This window comes from Nannobrachium achirus, assembly GCF_963921795.1.
Source record: "Nannobrachium achirus genome assembly, chromosome: 8".
Lineage (NCBI taxonomy): Eukaryota > Metazoa > Chordata > Actinopteri > Myctophiformes > Myctophidae > Nannobrachium > Nannobrachium achirus.
Window position 1 is genome coordinate 22,880,436 of NC_137817.1, and position 17,871 is coordinate 22,898,306.

Genomic DNA, 17,871 nt, shown 5'->3' on the forward strand with positions numbered 1-17,871 from the left:
CGTTTGTTTCCCCAATCCCTTTTAAAATGCTGGAGTAGCCTACGTAGTCTTGCAGTCGCTACGAGTTGGATTAAAAGATGCACATACCAAACGAATTTTTCGAAAGCAAAACTACGCCTCATCAAGGTGTTTATTAGGTCGGCCCTAAAAGTATGTCCTTGGGTGCAGGGGAATATTTTGGGTTAAAACTGAATCCGGTTGATAGTTCCGGCCAAAGAGTAGTCCGTCTAGGACTACAACATGACGTAAAGTGGTTTCCGCTCCCGACCGGATCAAACCCCGTAAAGTGAACTGATCCCAGACTACGTCGTAACAGAGTATTTCCACATTGCAGTATTGATACTTTGTCTTTTTACAAAGTAAAGAATGTGAGTAGTTTTTCCACCCCTGGTGAATATTTGTTTATGTTTTGATAACTGAAAGAAGGAAGGTGGCTTTAAATAAGCGATGCTGCTGGCTTTTTGTGTCACGTGTGTGCGCATGGGACGAGCAGGAGGAGAAAGATGGCTGCCTGCGCGTTACGCAGAGGTTTTCTGACGACAGTCAGCAGATACAATAAGAAACACACGCAGAGAATATTCAGTATTGTTGACAGCAGTTGTGGCTTTGAGGCGTGCAGACCGCGAATACCAGCATGTCTGTCCTGCGGACTGTCCAGCACTATCCAACAGACCAGGTTCATGTCGTCACGGTAAGAGTGTCCGTCCTCTTATGAAGTGATAGCACTGCTAACGACAGCGGGTGGGATACGCCGAAATTGGTTACTTGTCGAATTCGGCGACTATAGTTTCTTGAAATTTTGCAGATTTTTTTCTTTTTTCCCCCCATCCCAACCGCATACACGAATTATTTTGCTCCTCGCAGTTGTAGAAAGTAGAAATAACACAAATTTAAAGCTAAACGCAATACATTGTAATTAAAATTGTAGCTAAAATAAGTAAATAATAATAGCTCATTGAGGTGAGTTGACCCAATACCCCCTTGCCGTCTGTGTTTTGTGAGGTGTTCACTTGCCTATTCTAATAAATGTGCGCATCTGTGTGAGGTTGGTTGTTTGCCCAGGCATTGTGTTGACTAGGAGTAGGGAACACAGACAACAATTTAAAGTTTCATGTTTAAAAACAATTGATTTACTGTTAAATTGCTCTGTTTTTGTATGGTGAAGCTGCTTGCTGAGGGAAAATTCAGAGTGCAGAGGCATTTATCCTACAATGACCTCTTGGGCCACATAATTAGACAGGTCACCAATTTCAGTGTAACATATGCTAACGACTTTAGCTATTTGTAGCTAGCCTGTGTTGTCTGCCTGGACTTCAAGATGGCATGCTTCCCATACTCCGTTATTCAGCGACACGTTGAAAGTTTTGACAGCGTGCAAACTACTAACTACCAGGAACGTGTTGTTCCAATATATTACAACAACCTCATCATCGTTATCTTACTGAAATATATGTAGGCTATTTCAGCTGAATTGTGTTCACCCGGCAGACATGGTTTGCATGGAATGGTAACTTCTGGCTGTTGCTCAATATATTACCTGACGTAATGATCCGAGGCATGGGTGAAATGCTTACAATTTCATTGGAACAGATTTGTAATAACTTTAAGCTACTATTCTATAAGTTACTATTCATTAAGACATAGCTCGTGTATAGTTATTCAACAAAAACAATAGACTAAACATATAACATTAGTGGGGAAAGAGCATCCACACACTGCATGCATGGGTTTGGTGCATTCTCCCTCCATACCATTTTGAGTGCACTATAAACAATGTAGCAGTTGTTTATTTTTTGCCTGACCACAGTGAGTGACCAGTGCTATGTTATCAGCTCAATGAGTATTTTATTTAACCAGTAAAAACACATTGAGACAATGTCTCTTTCAAGTGGACACTGGCCAAGAGGCAGAAATTGCAGAATACATGTTCACATCTGTGCTATAAAATCTCCAAAGGGATACACTTTATGCAGCAGAAAAAAAACTAATAATCCTACATAAAGTAGAAATGCACAAAATGTAGCCTCCAACATGTACGAAACATATGGACCTACAGAGGCTAGTAAACATCTAGCTCTGGTCCAGAGCATCAGCGATTTCTCACTAACGCTCTGACAGGCGGCTGACTCAGACAGGACCAGGCCCTACGAGGGCTCAACTTATGTCAAATTAAACAAAACTACTTCGCTACTCACCTAAACAAAGGGGTAGTGAGAACTGACACTCTGGACCAGAGCTAGTAAACATCCATTCCAAACAATAAGTATTGGTGATTACATCTATTCTACAGTGATCCTTTTGAACCTTCTCAAGGGAATTGGCTAGGCCAGTAAGTCTAGGCCTAAGTCTGGTCTGTAGGTCATTCCAAGATCAGGGACTGAAGAAAGAAATACATTGTTTGCCCACCTCAGAATAAAATGAGTACTACTGTCATTAGTAACCGGGATAGTTGGTAGGTTGCACTTGATGCTGTTATTAAAGATATGTATAATGCAAACATATAAACTCTAAAATTATTCAGCAGCAATGGTGCACTGTAGACCTACAGTTTTAGCTGACAAAAAGCTTGCTGCTCTTGACTTCCATCCGTCCATCCATCTTCAACCGCTTATTCGGAATCAGGTCGCGGGGGTAACGGTTCCAACTTCCAGATTTCCTCATCCCCTCATCCCGAGCAACTTCCCCCACTCCCTCAGGGAGTATACCGAGGCTCTTTGTACATGGAAGGATTTTGCCTTCTCAGAGTCTCTCTTGTTGTATTTGAACTTTTTGCTGGGTGGCGATCCCTCATTGTGTGTAGGTGGATGATTTACATACCAGCCTTTAGCCTACTGTCTCTGCCAAGTAGCTCAGAACTGGCACCAGTGACAGGAGAGTTCAGTGGAAAGGAAGAGAATGACTATGCTATGGGCCAAGCACTGGGTCTAATTACCTGCCTTCTCCTGATGGGTTGAGGGAATAAACACATTTAGATCAGTGTGTGAGACTGTGTGAAAAAGGTGTGCGCGCGCGTGCCTCCATGGCTAGAGAATAAAAAGTAGAAATTCAGCACCAGCTTGTTGCTGTGACTTAATCATTACTTTTCTTATGGTATCTGTTGCCACCTCTTACTGTCCTAATGGTGTCTTCACAACAGTAAAACCCATGTGCTTGACAGAAGAACATAAACAGACAAAATCGAATCTGCACAGCACACTGGATTATGCCCCTATGGTTGATTTCATACATTTCTCAAATGAATAAGGATTTCTGGGGAGCTGCCTGAGCTCCCTGTAATTCGCAGCCACTGACCCTACTGTAAGCTATCTATACTATAATTTTGCGAATGTCTGTCTGAGTGAGTGTCTGTATGAAACAGCGTTTCTCCTCGGTGGCTTGAGCAATTGATCTGAAATCGCATCACCATCAGCATATGAACACACCTGACATAACTGTGAAGCCCGTTTGTCACTTTCACAAATCGTATGCTGTATATTCGCATTTTTATGGTGTATCTATATCTATTTAGCCTACAGTACCTTTTGTGACCACACATGTTAAGGGAGGGGCGCTGTTGTTCAGGCCATTAGCACAATCACACACAAACCCCCCCCCACACACACACACACACACACACACGGGGGGGGGGGGGGGGGGGGGGGTTCTGGCCCTGTTACAGATGTTGTCCAAAAATCATGCAGATCGGTACACAGTATCTCTGTAGCCGTTAAATGGAACGGGTATTTCTTACATTGATGCTCCTACATATTAGCATGCAAGCACCAGTTAAAGTTACTTTCCATCCCTCATATACTGTGTGCACAGTGCACATCCCATAACCCACACACTGCACATCATTTCGGAGCTCATATCTTTGAACGGGTAAGGGCTAGTGTGGCAAAATAAGTGCCTCTATTTGTTGGCAAGGCTGTCTTGGCCACGGGTCACATTGTTTGCCTCGGCATGTGCCATTCTTTGCAACTGGTAGAGCTATATTTACATTTGATTTTGTTTGTTGATTTTGTTCATATTGTAGGCAAAAAAGAGCACAGTCTTAAAATGTGCTGAGAAGGGGTTAAAGCCAGGCCCAGATAGTTTGAATATGAGGTCAAGTATTCCTGGGAGTGAAAATGACCCCTATACAGGGTGAAGTACAAGTTGTTGTTGTTCATATACTATTCTGAGACTTTTTGAAGTTGGCCAGCTCTGATATTAACTGAAAATATTTTCAAATCTTTTTATTAAATTTTCAAATAGAAATAACCCAGAGGCGGGTAGACAATCTCAAATCAGTGAATACATCATCAGTAGATATCAATGTACATTATTAAGAGAGTGAAAAACCCCAACCCCTATCCTCCCTCCCTCCCCCCACCCACAATCCCCAGGACGGTTCCACATCAGATTCCAATGAAACAAACAAACAAATTAAAATAAAGATTATTACAGAAAGGGAAGAAGGAAGTAAGAAGGAAGCAGAGTAGAAATATTAAAGTTTGTTGCGTGTTGGGTTAGTCAGGGCAGGTAAGCGCCACACTACGCCGTTTGAGTGTTATGGTAGAACATCATAAAAGGGCCCCAAGTCTTGTAGAATTTCTTTTCAGAGCCAGCAATTGAGAACCTCAGCATCTCGAGTTCCAGACAGGACATTACAGCGTGAAGCCATTGTTTGAGCACAGGCGGGGCAGCATCCTTCCACTTGAGCAGAATGGCGCGTCTAGCGATCAATAAAGCGAAGTCAACCATACGGCCCTCTGTCCTTGTTAAATCAACTGAAAATCTGAAAATCTCAACTTTTAAGCCACACAAAATGCTATTATTAATCATGTGGTTAACTTGATCTAAGCTGGGTTTATGGAGAGAAAAATGGCAAGAAAATATAGTCTATGTAAGTATGTATGTAAGACTTTGTTTTCAACAACATTTTATTTTGTATTTATTTCTAATCCAATACTCAGACCTACCACCAAGCAGCAGTAATGACACCTCACTGGCGTCTGGTCAGCTGTCCACGGCTTAATCCTCGAGGGGGATATGCACTGAATGATATGAAAAATAATCTGAAACAAATTTACTATGTATTAATAAATCCCTCCTGTCCATTTCGCTACCCTTGCCAACCCCCCACCCACACCACACTCATCTCTGTTGTACAGATTAGCTCAGAGGAGAGCGGAGAGGTATTCATGTGATGTACATGTATTAGAAGTCTGCCAGCTGTTGTTGTCTGTGTCTTGTTGATAGTGGTGGTGTTTGTGTGGCTGGGGCTGGAAGGGATAGAGATTAGTGGTATTTTCTGTTTGTTGACCTCTGACACGTTGAGGTGTTTTCTTCAATCTTGTCAGATAGCCTATCGCTTCTGATTGCGATTACGACTGGAGTCAGGGGGATTTTATTTCTTTATTAAGATGACTTATGTTAACATGATTTAAAAGTAGCTGTTGTGTGTGATTTCCAATATACGGTCCTTGAGGGACTAAGACCTTCACCAAAGAGCATTGTTGTTGTGCAAGTGCTGTTAACTCATCATACAAAGTAATCTGATCTATTTGTGGTTTGCCCTACTGTATATTATGTTGTTGCTGTTTTTTCCATAACAGTTCATTTCATTTGTTTTGTTTACACGTACACTGCTGTTTGTAATGGTGTTGCCGGCTTTTGGCAGGAACAGGCCTGAGGGGAAAGTTTTGGAGACAGTTGGAGTGTTTGAGGCAGTGAAGCAGCATGGCAAATATGAAACGGGACAGGTAAGAGAATGAATGTTCAAACGTGCGTAATGAGCGTCTCCTATGAAGATTAGTTCTATGCCAATCTGACAAATTGAAATTCATGTGTTGGTCCTCAACATGACCGTTTTTTACTACAAATGAAACCCATGAATAGGCTAGGTTCAGGTTGTCGTCATCCCATATGTACTGTACTAGAGGGTCGCGGCCCTTCGGGCCGCTCACATCTAGTTAAAAAAAAAAAAAGTAAAAAAAAAAAAAGTAAAAAAAAAAAAAAAAAAAAGTTAATAAAAAAAAAAGAAAAAAAAAATTTGGGGGGTGGAACTATTGTGGCGGAACTATTGTGCCGCAGTGCACGTTTCCGGTCGGACATATTTGACCGGCGGACTATTTTATACAGAGGCAAAATATGAGGGTAATAACGAATACAACTGTATACAGAGGTTTGGAAACGACATCTTGCAAAGGTGACATGGGTGTTTGAATTTTTAAGCTATATTTAGTACATATGTAGTACATCTTGGCCAAGTGGTTTGGTATTTAAGTTGGCGATACATGACCCGGAAGTAGATCACTTACTCTTTTGTAATATAAAGATATCATCAAATGATGTACCAGCATCAATACATGTCATTGTTTATTCACAGCTTTGGGCCATACCATACTTAAACATAGACCTGCATAGCTTTATTCTTATATTTAGCATTTGTTTACCTTCTCTCCTAAATCATAACAACTTTCCTGAATAATTGACTTGATGTTCATTGTTGTCCAGACATTTGTGCAGAGACTTTGGCTTGACCTTTCAAATCAATCTGCACATAATTACATAACAAAATTTATAAATACTTACATATACAATATCATGTGTTGAAGTGTACCTACCTCAAGCACGTTTAAATGCTCTCTGTCTCTCTACCTCTCTCTCTAACAAACCACATTATTCTTTGGAAAATGGTCTGCAGTAAGAGTAAAAGTATATTGCGTGTTACATTCAATGGGCTAAACACACCAAGCCAGGTGTTTGTTATCTTAAACATCATCTTACATTAAGCCTACAAGGACTTATCCTCCCACTCTCCATGTTGTTGTTTTTCTCTCCTCAGCTGTTCCTCCACAGTGTGTTTGGCTACAGAGGCATTGTCTTGTTCCCCTGGCATGCTCGGCTCTATGACAGAGATGTCACCCCTCCCATGTCCGACAGGTAAACAGACATCTTACACAAGACTACTGTAATTGGCGTGTATCAAAACAGCATCCCGGTATCGGCAGTGGAAGCTTGTGATTGGCTGAACCGGAGGTAGGGAGCGCTCCATTGTGTTCCCCTGGACCGCGCGGAGGTGACGAAATTTGGGGGGCTGAAGATTTACTATTCTGTCCATAACAGCACATAAGTCGGTAACGGCGCTGAGTCGGCTCATGCGACCGTCGCAACGCTCGACTATGCGATGTTTCATAACATATATAATCATAAACATTCTATATTATAATGTCAAGTATTATACTTAACTCATTGAATGCCCTTTTCAAGATGGCCGCCAAGTACCAGGATGCCACGTTCTTAAATTTCTAGTGCACGGATCAATTTTTAGTGCACGGATCGTGCACGCCCATGCACCATATATGCACCATATGTGTAGTACTTTTTAACAGCTTTCAAACAAAAAAATCCGCTTGGAAATCCGTTCAGGCATTCATGAGATACAAGCCTTCAAAGTCAGACAAAACAGCCATTTTTGACATTTTGAAAGATGTGTTTGTTATGGGGCTAAACATGCAATTTCGCAATTGCGATCATGCCTAATACATTTGAGGCATTTTTAGAATTTTTTTTATAAAAACATTTTTTGAAAAAAAAAAAAAAAAAAAAAAAATCAAAATGGCTTCCAACTCGGGAAACTCGGGCTGTGGCAGCCTGGGACTACTGTAATAACTCGGGAAACTCGGGCCTTGGCAGTCAATGAGTTAATAATTGGGACTAATTAAGAACCATTATCATAGTTATAATAGGCCTACATTTACAGTAGTTTAGGCATTTTGGTTTGATAAGGTTGTGGGCAGAACAATTTGTCCTTGTTTGTTATTTGACTATTTTTACTTTAATTATAATTAAAGACACTTCATAGTGAATTAGTGATTATAATAAATAGCCTATGTCATGATTGCTAGATCAGATTGTGTTTATAATATAACGCCGGCATGCCTCCGTCATCTCCACCGAAAACAAGCGCTCCCCCCTTGTTCCATTGTCGAAACCGGGATGCTGTTTTGATTCACGCCTGTAATTGAGTTGCCAATTCAACCCCACAAAGGTATGCTCCTTGTATTTAGGTGTTATTGTAAAGAGTGTAACATTAATTACTCATCCTTATAGCTTAGTAGGTCCATCCAGTCATCACAGGACACCACAGTTTAAAGCACAATTTAAGTTTGGTAGAGGTTTGGGTATTGCAGTTACTTGGCTATTTTAAAATAGCCTCCCCATTGACTTACATTGCAAAGTGAAAGTCTCAAAGTCTGTCTTTTAGAACAGAAATGAACGCAAACAAAGTTTTCTTGTTTTATACATTCTGCCAATGCATAAAATTACAATACCTGGTCTAGCAGGTTTTTTTCAGAACTAGGTTTTGTAATTTAATACTATTTATTTATGTGCATTATCAATTGAATTTTTCTACGAAGCAACTATTTAACATATCTAAATACTTGTGCTTTCAAAACATACACAAAAGAAAAGAAAGAAAAATAAATAAATAATGTAATTAAGAAATATATATACAGTATATAAATATATATATATATATATATATATATATATATATATTCCACAAAGTAATAGTACATTTCTTAAAAAATTAAAAAAAAAAAAATCGCGAAAATGGCAGATCAGAACACAAGCACATGCTTTTTGACTGTGTGAGTTTGATATGTTGAACTCATATCTTTGTGTCTTTATTCTACTCTAGCAAACCAGAGCCCCCAGGGGCCCACGGCTCCAAGGAGGTAAAGGGGAAGACGCACACCTACTACCAGGTCCTCATCGACACTAGGGACTGCCCTCACATTGTGAGTTACTGCGTCATTTCATTTATTCAGTACAGTTTGAAGCAGAACTATGAAACTTAATTTTTTCAACCAGTGAGTCACAAGTTGAAACAGGTTGTGAAATGGTTCTGATTGGTTGAATGAATAATTACCTTCATTGGAAATAATGTTATTTGAATGTAGATTATTTTACATTTACATAAAAGTGACTAAAGATGTGGGTGGAAATGGGGATTTATATTCACCTCATCTTGTTTAAGCTGTTTTCTCTCTTTGACCTCTGGAAATGTGTAAGGAAAAAAAAGAAAACGCTGTTGGATTCTTTCAGCAAACAAAGATTTCTTGTGAGATTTAAAATGGAAATCTTTTGACCAGTACTTAATGCACCAGAATGCACCAGCTCACTGGCCTTGTGCTGCTTAGTGTCCACTCTAAGACAGTCAAGGTTCATCCCCCGGCCAAGTCATACCAAAGACTATAAAGATGGTACCCAATGCCTCCCTGCTTGGCATTTAGCATCAAGGGTTGGACTGGGGGTAAGTCCCTGTGACATACTAGTGTCATGTCCAGGGTGGTGTACTTGTACACCAAGCTGCCTCACCCTACAGAAACAGAAGATACTGTATGCTCCTGACCTATGGCCACATGGCTCAGGAACCGTTTGGTTACCAAGGTTACTTGTGTACTAACCAGAAAACATGCACAACCTTGATAATGAATTGTTTTGCTGAGGTCAGGATCTATTCTCTATGTTATTATTTTCTCTCAACTGTTAAGGATTTTATGGTCACACGCAAATCTGGTCCTGACCTGTGGTCAAGCAGCGAGTACTGATTTCACAACAGGTTTGAGTAAAATGGTGACCATACTTATTTGGTAACACTGTAGCCTTAAAAGTACAAATGTGTCAGCCGTTTATTATCAACAGGCTAGTTGGACTTAAGTCAAAATATCGGACACTACTTTTGTATTTTAATTTCGCTACACTTAAACCACAATGTACTAAAGAAGCCTGCGAATGTCGAACTTTATTACACAAGTATATATATACTGGCGGATTTTAATGTCCTGGCCATCAATTATAAATGCAGTGTGCGAGCACTCTGGACTAGCTGCAAATTGCAACACTAGATATCTTTTAATATGTTGAATCTAGGGATGCAGCCAATCCATCCAAACATTTTTTTTTGCAATCTGATTGTATTAAACGACGTCAAACTCACCAACATTGCAGCTATATGGAAAACTTGAATTATCCTCCTATCTGCAAAATGTTTGTTTCATAAAAATACACCGTAGACATGTTATGAGCTACTCGTCAAGAAATTCAATGCAGGTGATTCTTTTTCTAAGTGTTTGGAGTTTGGAAGCGCTCGTGGGAAATCACTCAATGGTCTTGCGTACCACATGTTTCTAAATTGCACATAATGCAGGAGGCAGCAGGACATTGTGTGTTATTGAAGACAAGCGCTTCAAAACTTCCAAAAATAATCACCTGAACTGAATTCCTTGATAGAAAGTAGCTCATAACCCCCCGGCTCCACCGGGCACGTCGAGCGTCGCGCCAATGCTGGGAACACTCCCGTTTTAATTAATGAAGGGTTCTCCAGTGCCGACGTCAACGTCGGACGCTCAAATTCGCTCCGGTTCTTTTTTTGACGGCGTCCAACGCCGGCACGACGGCGTCTTTTTGGTGGAGCCCTAGCCTCGGAAACCCAGGCTTCGAGCCTAACCTAACATGTCAATGGCGGATCTTTATGAAACAAAACCCATTGCAGAAAGAAGATACTTCAAGCTTTCCATACAGCCCCAATATTGGTGAGTTTGACGTTGTCATTCAGATAGCAAAGAAACTGTTTGGATGCATTGGCTGACAATGGGAGGTATTGCAACCCTAGAACATACTGTATATATATTTTTGAATCTACTGTTGCAATTTGCGGCTAACTCTGGAATGATATCCAAAATGCTCCTCCACTAAAAAAAGAAAAAACCTTCTGTCCTCTTACTGTTATGGATAGTAATTTGACACTGTGTGTTTTTGTTGTGGTTGACAGTCTCAGAGATCCCAGACAGAAGCAGTGACGTTTTTGGCCAATCATGATGACAGCAGAGCTCTGTATGCCATACCAGGTATGACGAGCTCTACCTTTCGTAAAAAACAAAGGACATTATGTATATGTTTTATTTATTTATTAATCCCAGCATTTGAATACGATCATTGAAAGTCTGTTAGAACCAGGGAAAACGCTTGACAAAGTATTGTACATTGTCCAAACAGTTTTTTATCTCCTGAAATATCTTCACTATGTAAACAGTGTGCCAGTGACCTGATCTCCTGTGTCAATGTGTCTCTGTTTCCGGATGCATCTCGTTCTCTCCAGGTTTGGACTATGTGAGTCATGAAGATATCCTGCCGTACAACTCCACAGAGCAGATCCCCATTCAGCACGAGCTGTTCGAACGCTTCCTCGTGTTCAACCCTGCCAAATGTAAACCTCATCAATCCATCTAATTTCACTACACTGTCACAATTGTGGGTAGGTCAGTGGGTATGTTTACATGCCCACTGACCTTCATTCTAAAGCCCAATTCATACTTCGTCCCATCACGGTGTCGAACACATAGACTGTAAAAATATAAATGGACAGAGCCACGCCATTGGTTTTTACAGGCCGTAAATGAAGCCTATTTTTCCAGTGCAAATCCGCCTTCTTTCTATATCCGCTCCTGAAATGGTACCCAGTGAATGCTATTGGCTGGAGGGCGGGTCTTCCTCTCTGTATAGCCAATACAAAGCCTAGAAACATACTTTATAATTAATTTTAAAATTAACGTGACCACGATCGTTTAAACTATCAAACTATCGACTGAAAACATAGTGTTAATGAAAATGATTATTAATAAGAAAATAAAGTGTAAAGTTCACCAAATCCTCATAGACTCCCATTGAGCTGAAGGTTTTTTGGTACCGAACAGCTACATCTGCTGGGACATTAATAGACCGTTTGTCAGCCTTCTGATTGGTCCCTGAGACTCCCTGACTGGCCAACCAGAAAAAAACATTCACTTTTTGCTATCGGGGGTGGAGTTTGTGCAGTGGAGAATGTTGCTTCAGGCTTTCAAAAACTGTCCGCAGTGCGCGACACGGAGATCGGCCGGTACGGTGATAGCGACGGCAAGCGTCAAGCGATCTCGCTCATCATAACGAATAAGCTTCAACAAACTAGTTCACATGTACCTTATCAATGGTCTAAGAGTCACGATTGGGTACATATAATTTAAATGGGCAGAATTACGAAAAGCCAGCCTATTATGTGAGGAGAAACATTCTCTCTGTCCTCTTCCTAGTACCCAAGATGCAATGCGCTTCTCTTTCTATCTCTGATCCAGAGGATTAAACTAATTAAAACATTTATTTTTCGGGGGAAAACTACTGTTTTGCTATGTAATTACTGTACCTTTTTCTTCCCTTTTTATTAATATCACGTAGATGTGTTTTTTGTGGTACTTTATATAGCTGTAATGAGGCTATGAAGGGGAAAAAAATCCCATCCACTTCCACTATAAAAGAATCTGCAAAGAGGATTCTGTCCCACTGGGATTAAACACATTAAAACATATATTTTCGGGTAAACCCCCTGTTTTGCAATGTAACTACTGTACCTTTGTCTTCCCTTTTTATTAATATCACCTAGGTGTTTTTCCTTTGGTACTTTATATAGCTGTAATGAGGCTATGAAGGGGAAAAAAATCCCATCCACTTCCACTATAAAAACAATCTGCCCAGGGTTAATGTCCCATCATAGTAACAGGGCAGAATGGGGCGGGATTTACAAAAGGGTTTATTGGAATGGCTGCTTCAGAGAACCCGGAAGCAGCTCCATTTCCAGCGAGGGGAACTTGCCCCTTGGTCAAACATTGCCCACCTACAAGCTCATAATGCGCTGCGATGTGTATGTGAGTTTGTGTGATTGCGACCGTAGGTCGCACTTACTACAGAAAGCTGCTCGAGGTGTCCGTCTGGCCGTCCGTCCGTCCGTCCGTCACACACGTCACACGTCACACTTTTGCCCTGCTCATATCTCCGCAACCGTTGCCCCGATCCATGCCAGATTTTGCACACACACTCCTTACCTGCCAAACTACAACCTCCAAGGACCCCCGGAGCTCCAGGGACCCCCAGCTCCCTCGGGGACCCCCAAGTGTAAAAAATGAGCACATGTGCAAAAAGTACCAAATGACCACCCCAACGGGGCTGCTCACGGGGCATTCCCGGGGACCACCCACTCCTGGTGCTCCAGAACGGATGCAAAAGTGGTGGCGCCCCCAGTGGAGGACCCCCTGCCACTGCAGCTCACATAAAATGCCGTAACTCGGGCTAGGAGCGACCGGGAGAGCCGGGGCCGGTACCTATTCGTCCGCCTTGGTGGCGCGGAGACCCCACCCCTCATTTCTCACATGGCCCTCTAGCGCCACCATGAGGCCGATTCAGATTTTGCCCTAAAATCACGAAAATCACTACACAGTATGTCTACACTCATGTCATCAACATGCTCAGGAGGATTTTGGAAAAACACATTTTTGCTCTATTTGTGGAGATAAGTGACCTACGGTCGCTTATCTCCCGATTAGGGAGTCTTACTGGTTGTATGTCTGCTATATCATGCGTCCGACACCGTTGTGCGACGGAGCATACATTTGGCCTAATTGTCATATAATCCTCTAAATCTGTTTCTGTTATCTTCATATCTTGTTATCTGTGTCACCCATTTAGTACTTAAGGTTAAACTCAGATAAAGACTGTGTTACCTGAATTTCTACAGTTCTTGGGGGTTGCAGGAGGCTATTTCTGGAGCTAATCTCACTAGCAGCTGTAATGATAAGTGCCAGATTTCTAGTGCACAATGCCAGTAGGCATTAGGCAATGGGACTCAGATTGGGCATTACCCAAATTTGTAGTCGTAGGCGACTGAAGTCACAGGCTGGAGACTCGGAGAAGTTCAAGATCAACATTGGAGTACCGCCATTCCAATGTAGATGCCGAGATCCACATGATTGGATTTGTTGTTGTTGTTTAGTTTTTGTTTTATGGACTTTCACAGAAATTAGCAATCGGACCTGTTTTGAACAGACACCCAAAAAATAAGAAACTGATACTATTTTGCAGTAGTAAACCCTTTTAGTAAATCAAACTATTTACCTCAATCTGGGGCCTGTTTCACAAAAGCAGAATGAAATAATCCAGGATTTAAGCCAAATCGAGATTTGACAAAGCCTGCTCCGTACAGCCTGGTTTGTCCCGTTCCACTAACGCCAAGCCAGCCTGTGAAGGAGCGACTTTGTCGTGCCAGGATTTTAAAGCCAGGCTGAATGCGAGTTCACTTATTCCTTTTAAATCCCATGAGATCTATCGTAGATTCCTTGATCGTGACAATCATGGAACCAAAGACCGCAGAATTCTTCCGGCTTCCAGGCTTTATCCATAATCTAGGTTTCATGAAACAGGCCCCTGATGACTCTATATTACAGTACAATGAGCACACAAACACACTCACTGACTCGTGTAATTGAAAGTGTGCCATTTGTCTACCGGCACAATTGTTGAAACAACTAATTTTTGTGTGTGTGTGTGTTCATCGTAGCTCCTCCGTTCATACCCAGAGACACACTGAAGGCATGGCAGGAGAAGAACCACCCCTGGCTGGAGCTGTCAGACGTGCACAGAGAGACCACAGAGAACATCCGAGTCACTGTCATCCCCTTCTACATGGGCATGAGGGTAAAGAGGCAGGACAGTACATTGACTTAAAACTTCATAGAGGTGCACTTGACTTGGGTCAACTGGGGGATGTGTGCACAGTCTGCACACAAAATGTGTCCCTCTCTGTATTTAGTTCTTATGTTTCATCAAAGAGCTGGAGAGACAGGGATGCCAATGTTACTGAACAAATGCTATATCAATTAACTATCTATTACTATCAGAATATGGTGCTTTAACATTTTTATTTTATTTTTAAACATGTTTATTGATTTATCAGTTCTCAAAAATATTTATCGTCTTGTTTTTTCACCCCACCCACCATACACACAAATGGCAGTACATATGGTAAAATATATTACTTAAAAATAAACAAACTTACACAAATACAATGTACACACTACAGTTCCTTACAGTTTAGGCATTTAGCAGACACTTTTAATCCAAAGCGATTTACAATAAGCAGGTGATACATCAATATAATAAGCAAGATATTATGTCGGTAAATCAACAACAATACAACAAATGCATAGGAATATCAATCTAGAAAGAAAATGATAGGAATATCAATCTAAAAATCATTACCCTACAGCTGATGACTATTCATCTAAAGCTTCTTCAATGTAAACATTTAAAACCTTTTCACTTTTTTTTGTTTTATCAGAAAACATCACTTACTTTTAAAGATAAATTAAATGTCCTATTTACCTGTATTGTTTTTTAATTTAAGATCCTTGTTAATTATTTTTGTATTTCCTTTATTTCCTTAGGAGGCCCAGAATTCCCATGTGTATTGGGTGAGTAGCTGACTATTTGTGGGAAATGGCATTTTTGTCAATTGCTTAATTTACTAGACCTAAGCCTTACTACTACTACTAATAATAATAATAAACTTTATTTGTATAGCACCTTTCATGACATGAAAGCTCAAAGCGCTTTAAGGAGCAGAAATTAAGCACAAGTGCTTAACAGAAAGTACACATGATTACAATAACGCAAAAAAGAAAACTAAAAACATTTAATACATCAGTAAGGATGCAGTAGTGTATGTGTTCAAATCTGTATCTGCCTCCACAGTGGCGGTATTGTATACGACTGGAGAACATGGGCAATGAGGTGGTCCAACTGAGGGAGAGACACTGGAGGATATTCAGCCTCTCAGGAACCCTGGAGACGGTCAGAGGTCGAGGGGTGGTGGGCAGGGTCAGTACAACTGCAAGCACTCCTACAGTACACACACGCACACCTGTCAGCACATACCCATGCCCAAGATCATCCAGGAGTCCACACGTATTCAGCTTGGCATAAAGTCACAGGATTTCATATAATAACCGTTTCAGTATTCAGGGGAAACCTGCAGTGAGTTGTGTGAAGAGCGCCTTCACGCAACTAACTTCATTATTGTGTCTTAACTGCAGGAGCCAGTGTTGTCCAAAGAGCAGCCTGCCTTTCAGTACAGCAGTCATGTGTCCCTGCAAGCCCCGAGTGGTCATATGTGGTGAGTTTGTGCTTTCACATTCACAAAGTGTCAGTCTCACATGGAATTGTGGCACTTAGGTCAGACAGGGACTCATTACATTTGTAATCTTCTCACTTTTCAGGGGTACGTTCCGCATCGAGAGGACAGACGGCTCCCACTTTGATGTGCGCATTCCACCTTTCTCCCTGGAAAGCAATAAAGATGACAAAGCTCCCCCTGCTGGTTACACCCTATAACTGCAACAAGGCTCTCCCGGCTACAAAGCTCTTAGACTCACAGCATCAGTCCCGGCCATGGCTCTCTGGTTCCTTCCTAGTACCGTTTGCTTCAACCTTGCTCTTAAATGTAGCATGGGTAGGCTTAAGGAAGGACAAAAAGTTACCTTTTTGTAATGTATCCAAACACGGAACCGTTTTAATAGTGCACTTTTCTGCAGTGCACCATTAATTGAAGTAGGCTAGGGCAGAAAAACTTTTGGCAGTCGTGTGTGTCTGAGTCGACCTTGAGGTTATGGAGACGTTTTTGAGCCACGTTGCTGAGCTGAGCTGAACTTGTTGAGCAATGTCCACACAACCTATTTAGTGTGGTGAGTAAAATTGCCACACAAGCAATGAATAGAGGGAATGTTTGACCGCTGACCCGGTCCACAATGGGCTTCATGTGTTCAACAGTTTTAACCGACCATCAAGCTCAGCTCAGCACAGCACTGGTGTGAACGGGGAAACCTGTTGTAATTGCAACTGTGAAATGCCAACAATCTAAAAAGCTTCCTTTCTTCTCAGTCTGCTTCATCAAGATCTGTGAAAAACTACAATTCAGTGCTTCGAAATGCAGGGTTAATTGTATCCAAGGTGTATGCAGTATTGCCCCATCAAGTCTGATTTAGATGTGTCAAACGTATACATGATGATACAGTATGTGACAGTTGAGCCTAATTCACACTTTGGACATAGGACTGGCTTGCTCACTGATCTTGGGCAAGCGACACTGCTACACTTTTGTGGCAGAGGAGGGAGGAAAAGAGTGTTTAATTCAGGCAAGTTGCATGTGGATAAGTTGATTGTGAATTAAATAAAGTGTGTAATGACAGCCTTGGTGGAGAAGAAGAGGATGATGGTCTCAGTTCTGGTGTAGGACATGCATCCTGCACTGAAGTAAAGAGACTTGAGATTCTGAGACACAAGTTGGATGTGTGTCATGTTTTAAAAATATATTGTCACCTGGTCCTGGAACCCAACGTTTGTCAGTGAGGACTGAGGAATGAACAAACTTTTTTGGATAAGTGATTTGAAACAACTGTGATAGTTTATGTACTACTGTAAATAGATATGTAATTAAAGGAAAAACAAACCATTGCTCTAATTGTTTCCTACATGTTTGAATGTACCATCTGAGAAAAAACTCACAAAAACATGTATCTGAAGGGTACATTACATATGGGAATGGAACAATATAATTTAACAACTATACTGTAAGTATTAGATTTTAATGCAACATTTGACTTTGCCTTAATTATTGATCCAAATGATAATCTGCTAAGGTGAAGTTCAAGGCAGGCTGATAATTATGCCGTTCTGAATGATGTAACTTTTCAGCATTTGCTTTTCTAAAAAGCCATCTACTGATAATCTTAGATTATTAGTTTCTGCAGAAAAGAAATGTTAAATGCACAAATGTTATACTATTATTCTACTTCATCCTAATAATATAGGGTATAGGCTACTATGTCATCATTGTGTCATTGAAAGAATGAACTTTGACCAAGAAATTCCATTCCAACATAGTTTTCACATCCCGAAACACACCAAAAAAATATATAATTTGATTAATCTGTTTTGGACAAAGTCCAATTCAATAACTCAGCAGTTTATATCCATACA

General features: G+C 40.9%; 1 protein-coding gene across 2 annotated transcripts; it reads left to right on the plus strand.

The window, feature by feature from the left end:
- The first annotated feature begins 485 nt into the window (after positions 1–485).
- poldip2 (polymerase (DNA-directed), delta interacting protein 2) lies at positions 486–17,336 on the plus strand. 2 transcript variants are annotated; one of them, XM_080731470.1, is made up of 11 exons: positions 486–691; positions 5,645–5,726; positions 6,812–6,909; positions 8,672–8,771; positions 10,808–10,883; positions 11,135–11,242; positions 14,396–14,532; positions 15,282–15,308; positions 15,589–15,714; positions 15,930–16,009; positions 16,113–17,336. In XM_080731470.1, exons 1-11 carry the CDS (start codon positions 504–506, stop codon positions 16,225–16,227), a joined length of 1,137 nt encoding a protein of 378 aa, XP_080587596.1. In that variant the 5' UTR covers positions 486–503; the 3' UTR covers positions 16,228–17,336. The 2 variants fall into 2 exon arrangements, with proteins under 2 accessions (XP_080587596.1, XP_080587597.1); XM_080731471.1 differs by having other exon boundaries at positions 5,651–5,726.
- The last annotated feature ends 535 nt before the right edge of the window (positions 17,337–17,871 follow it).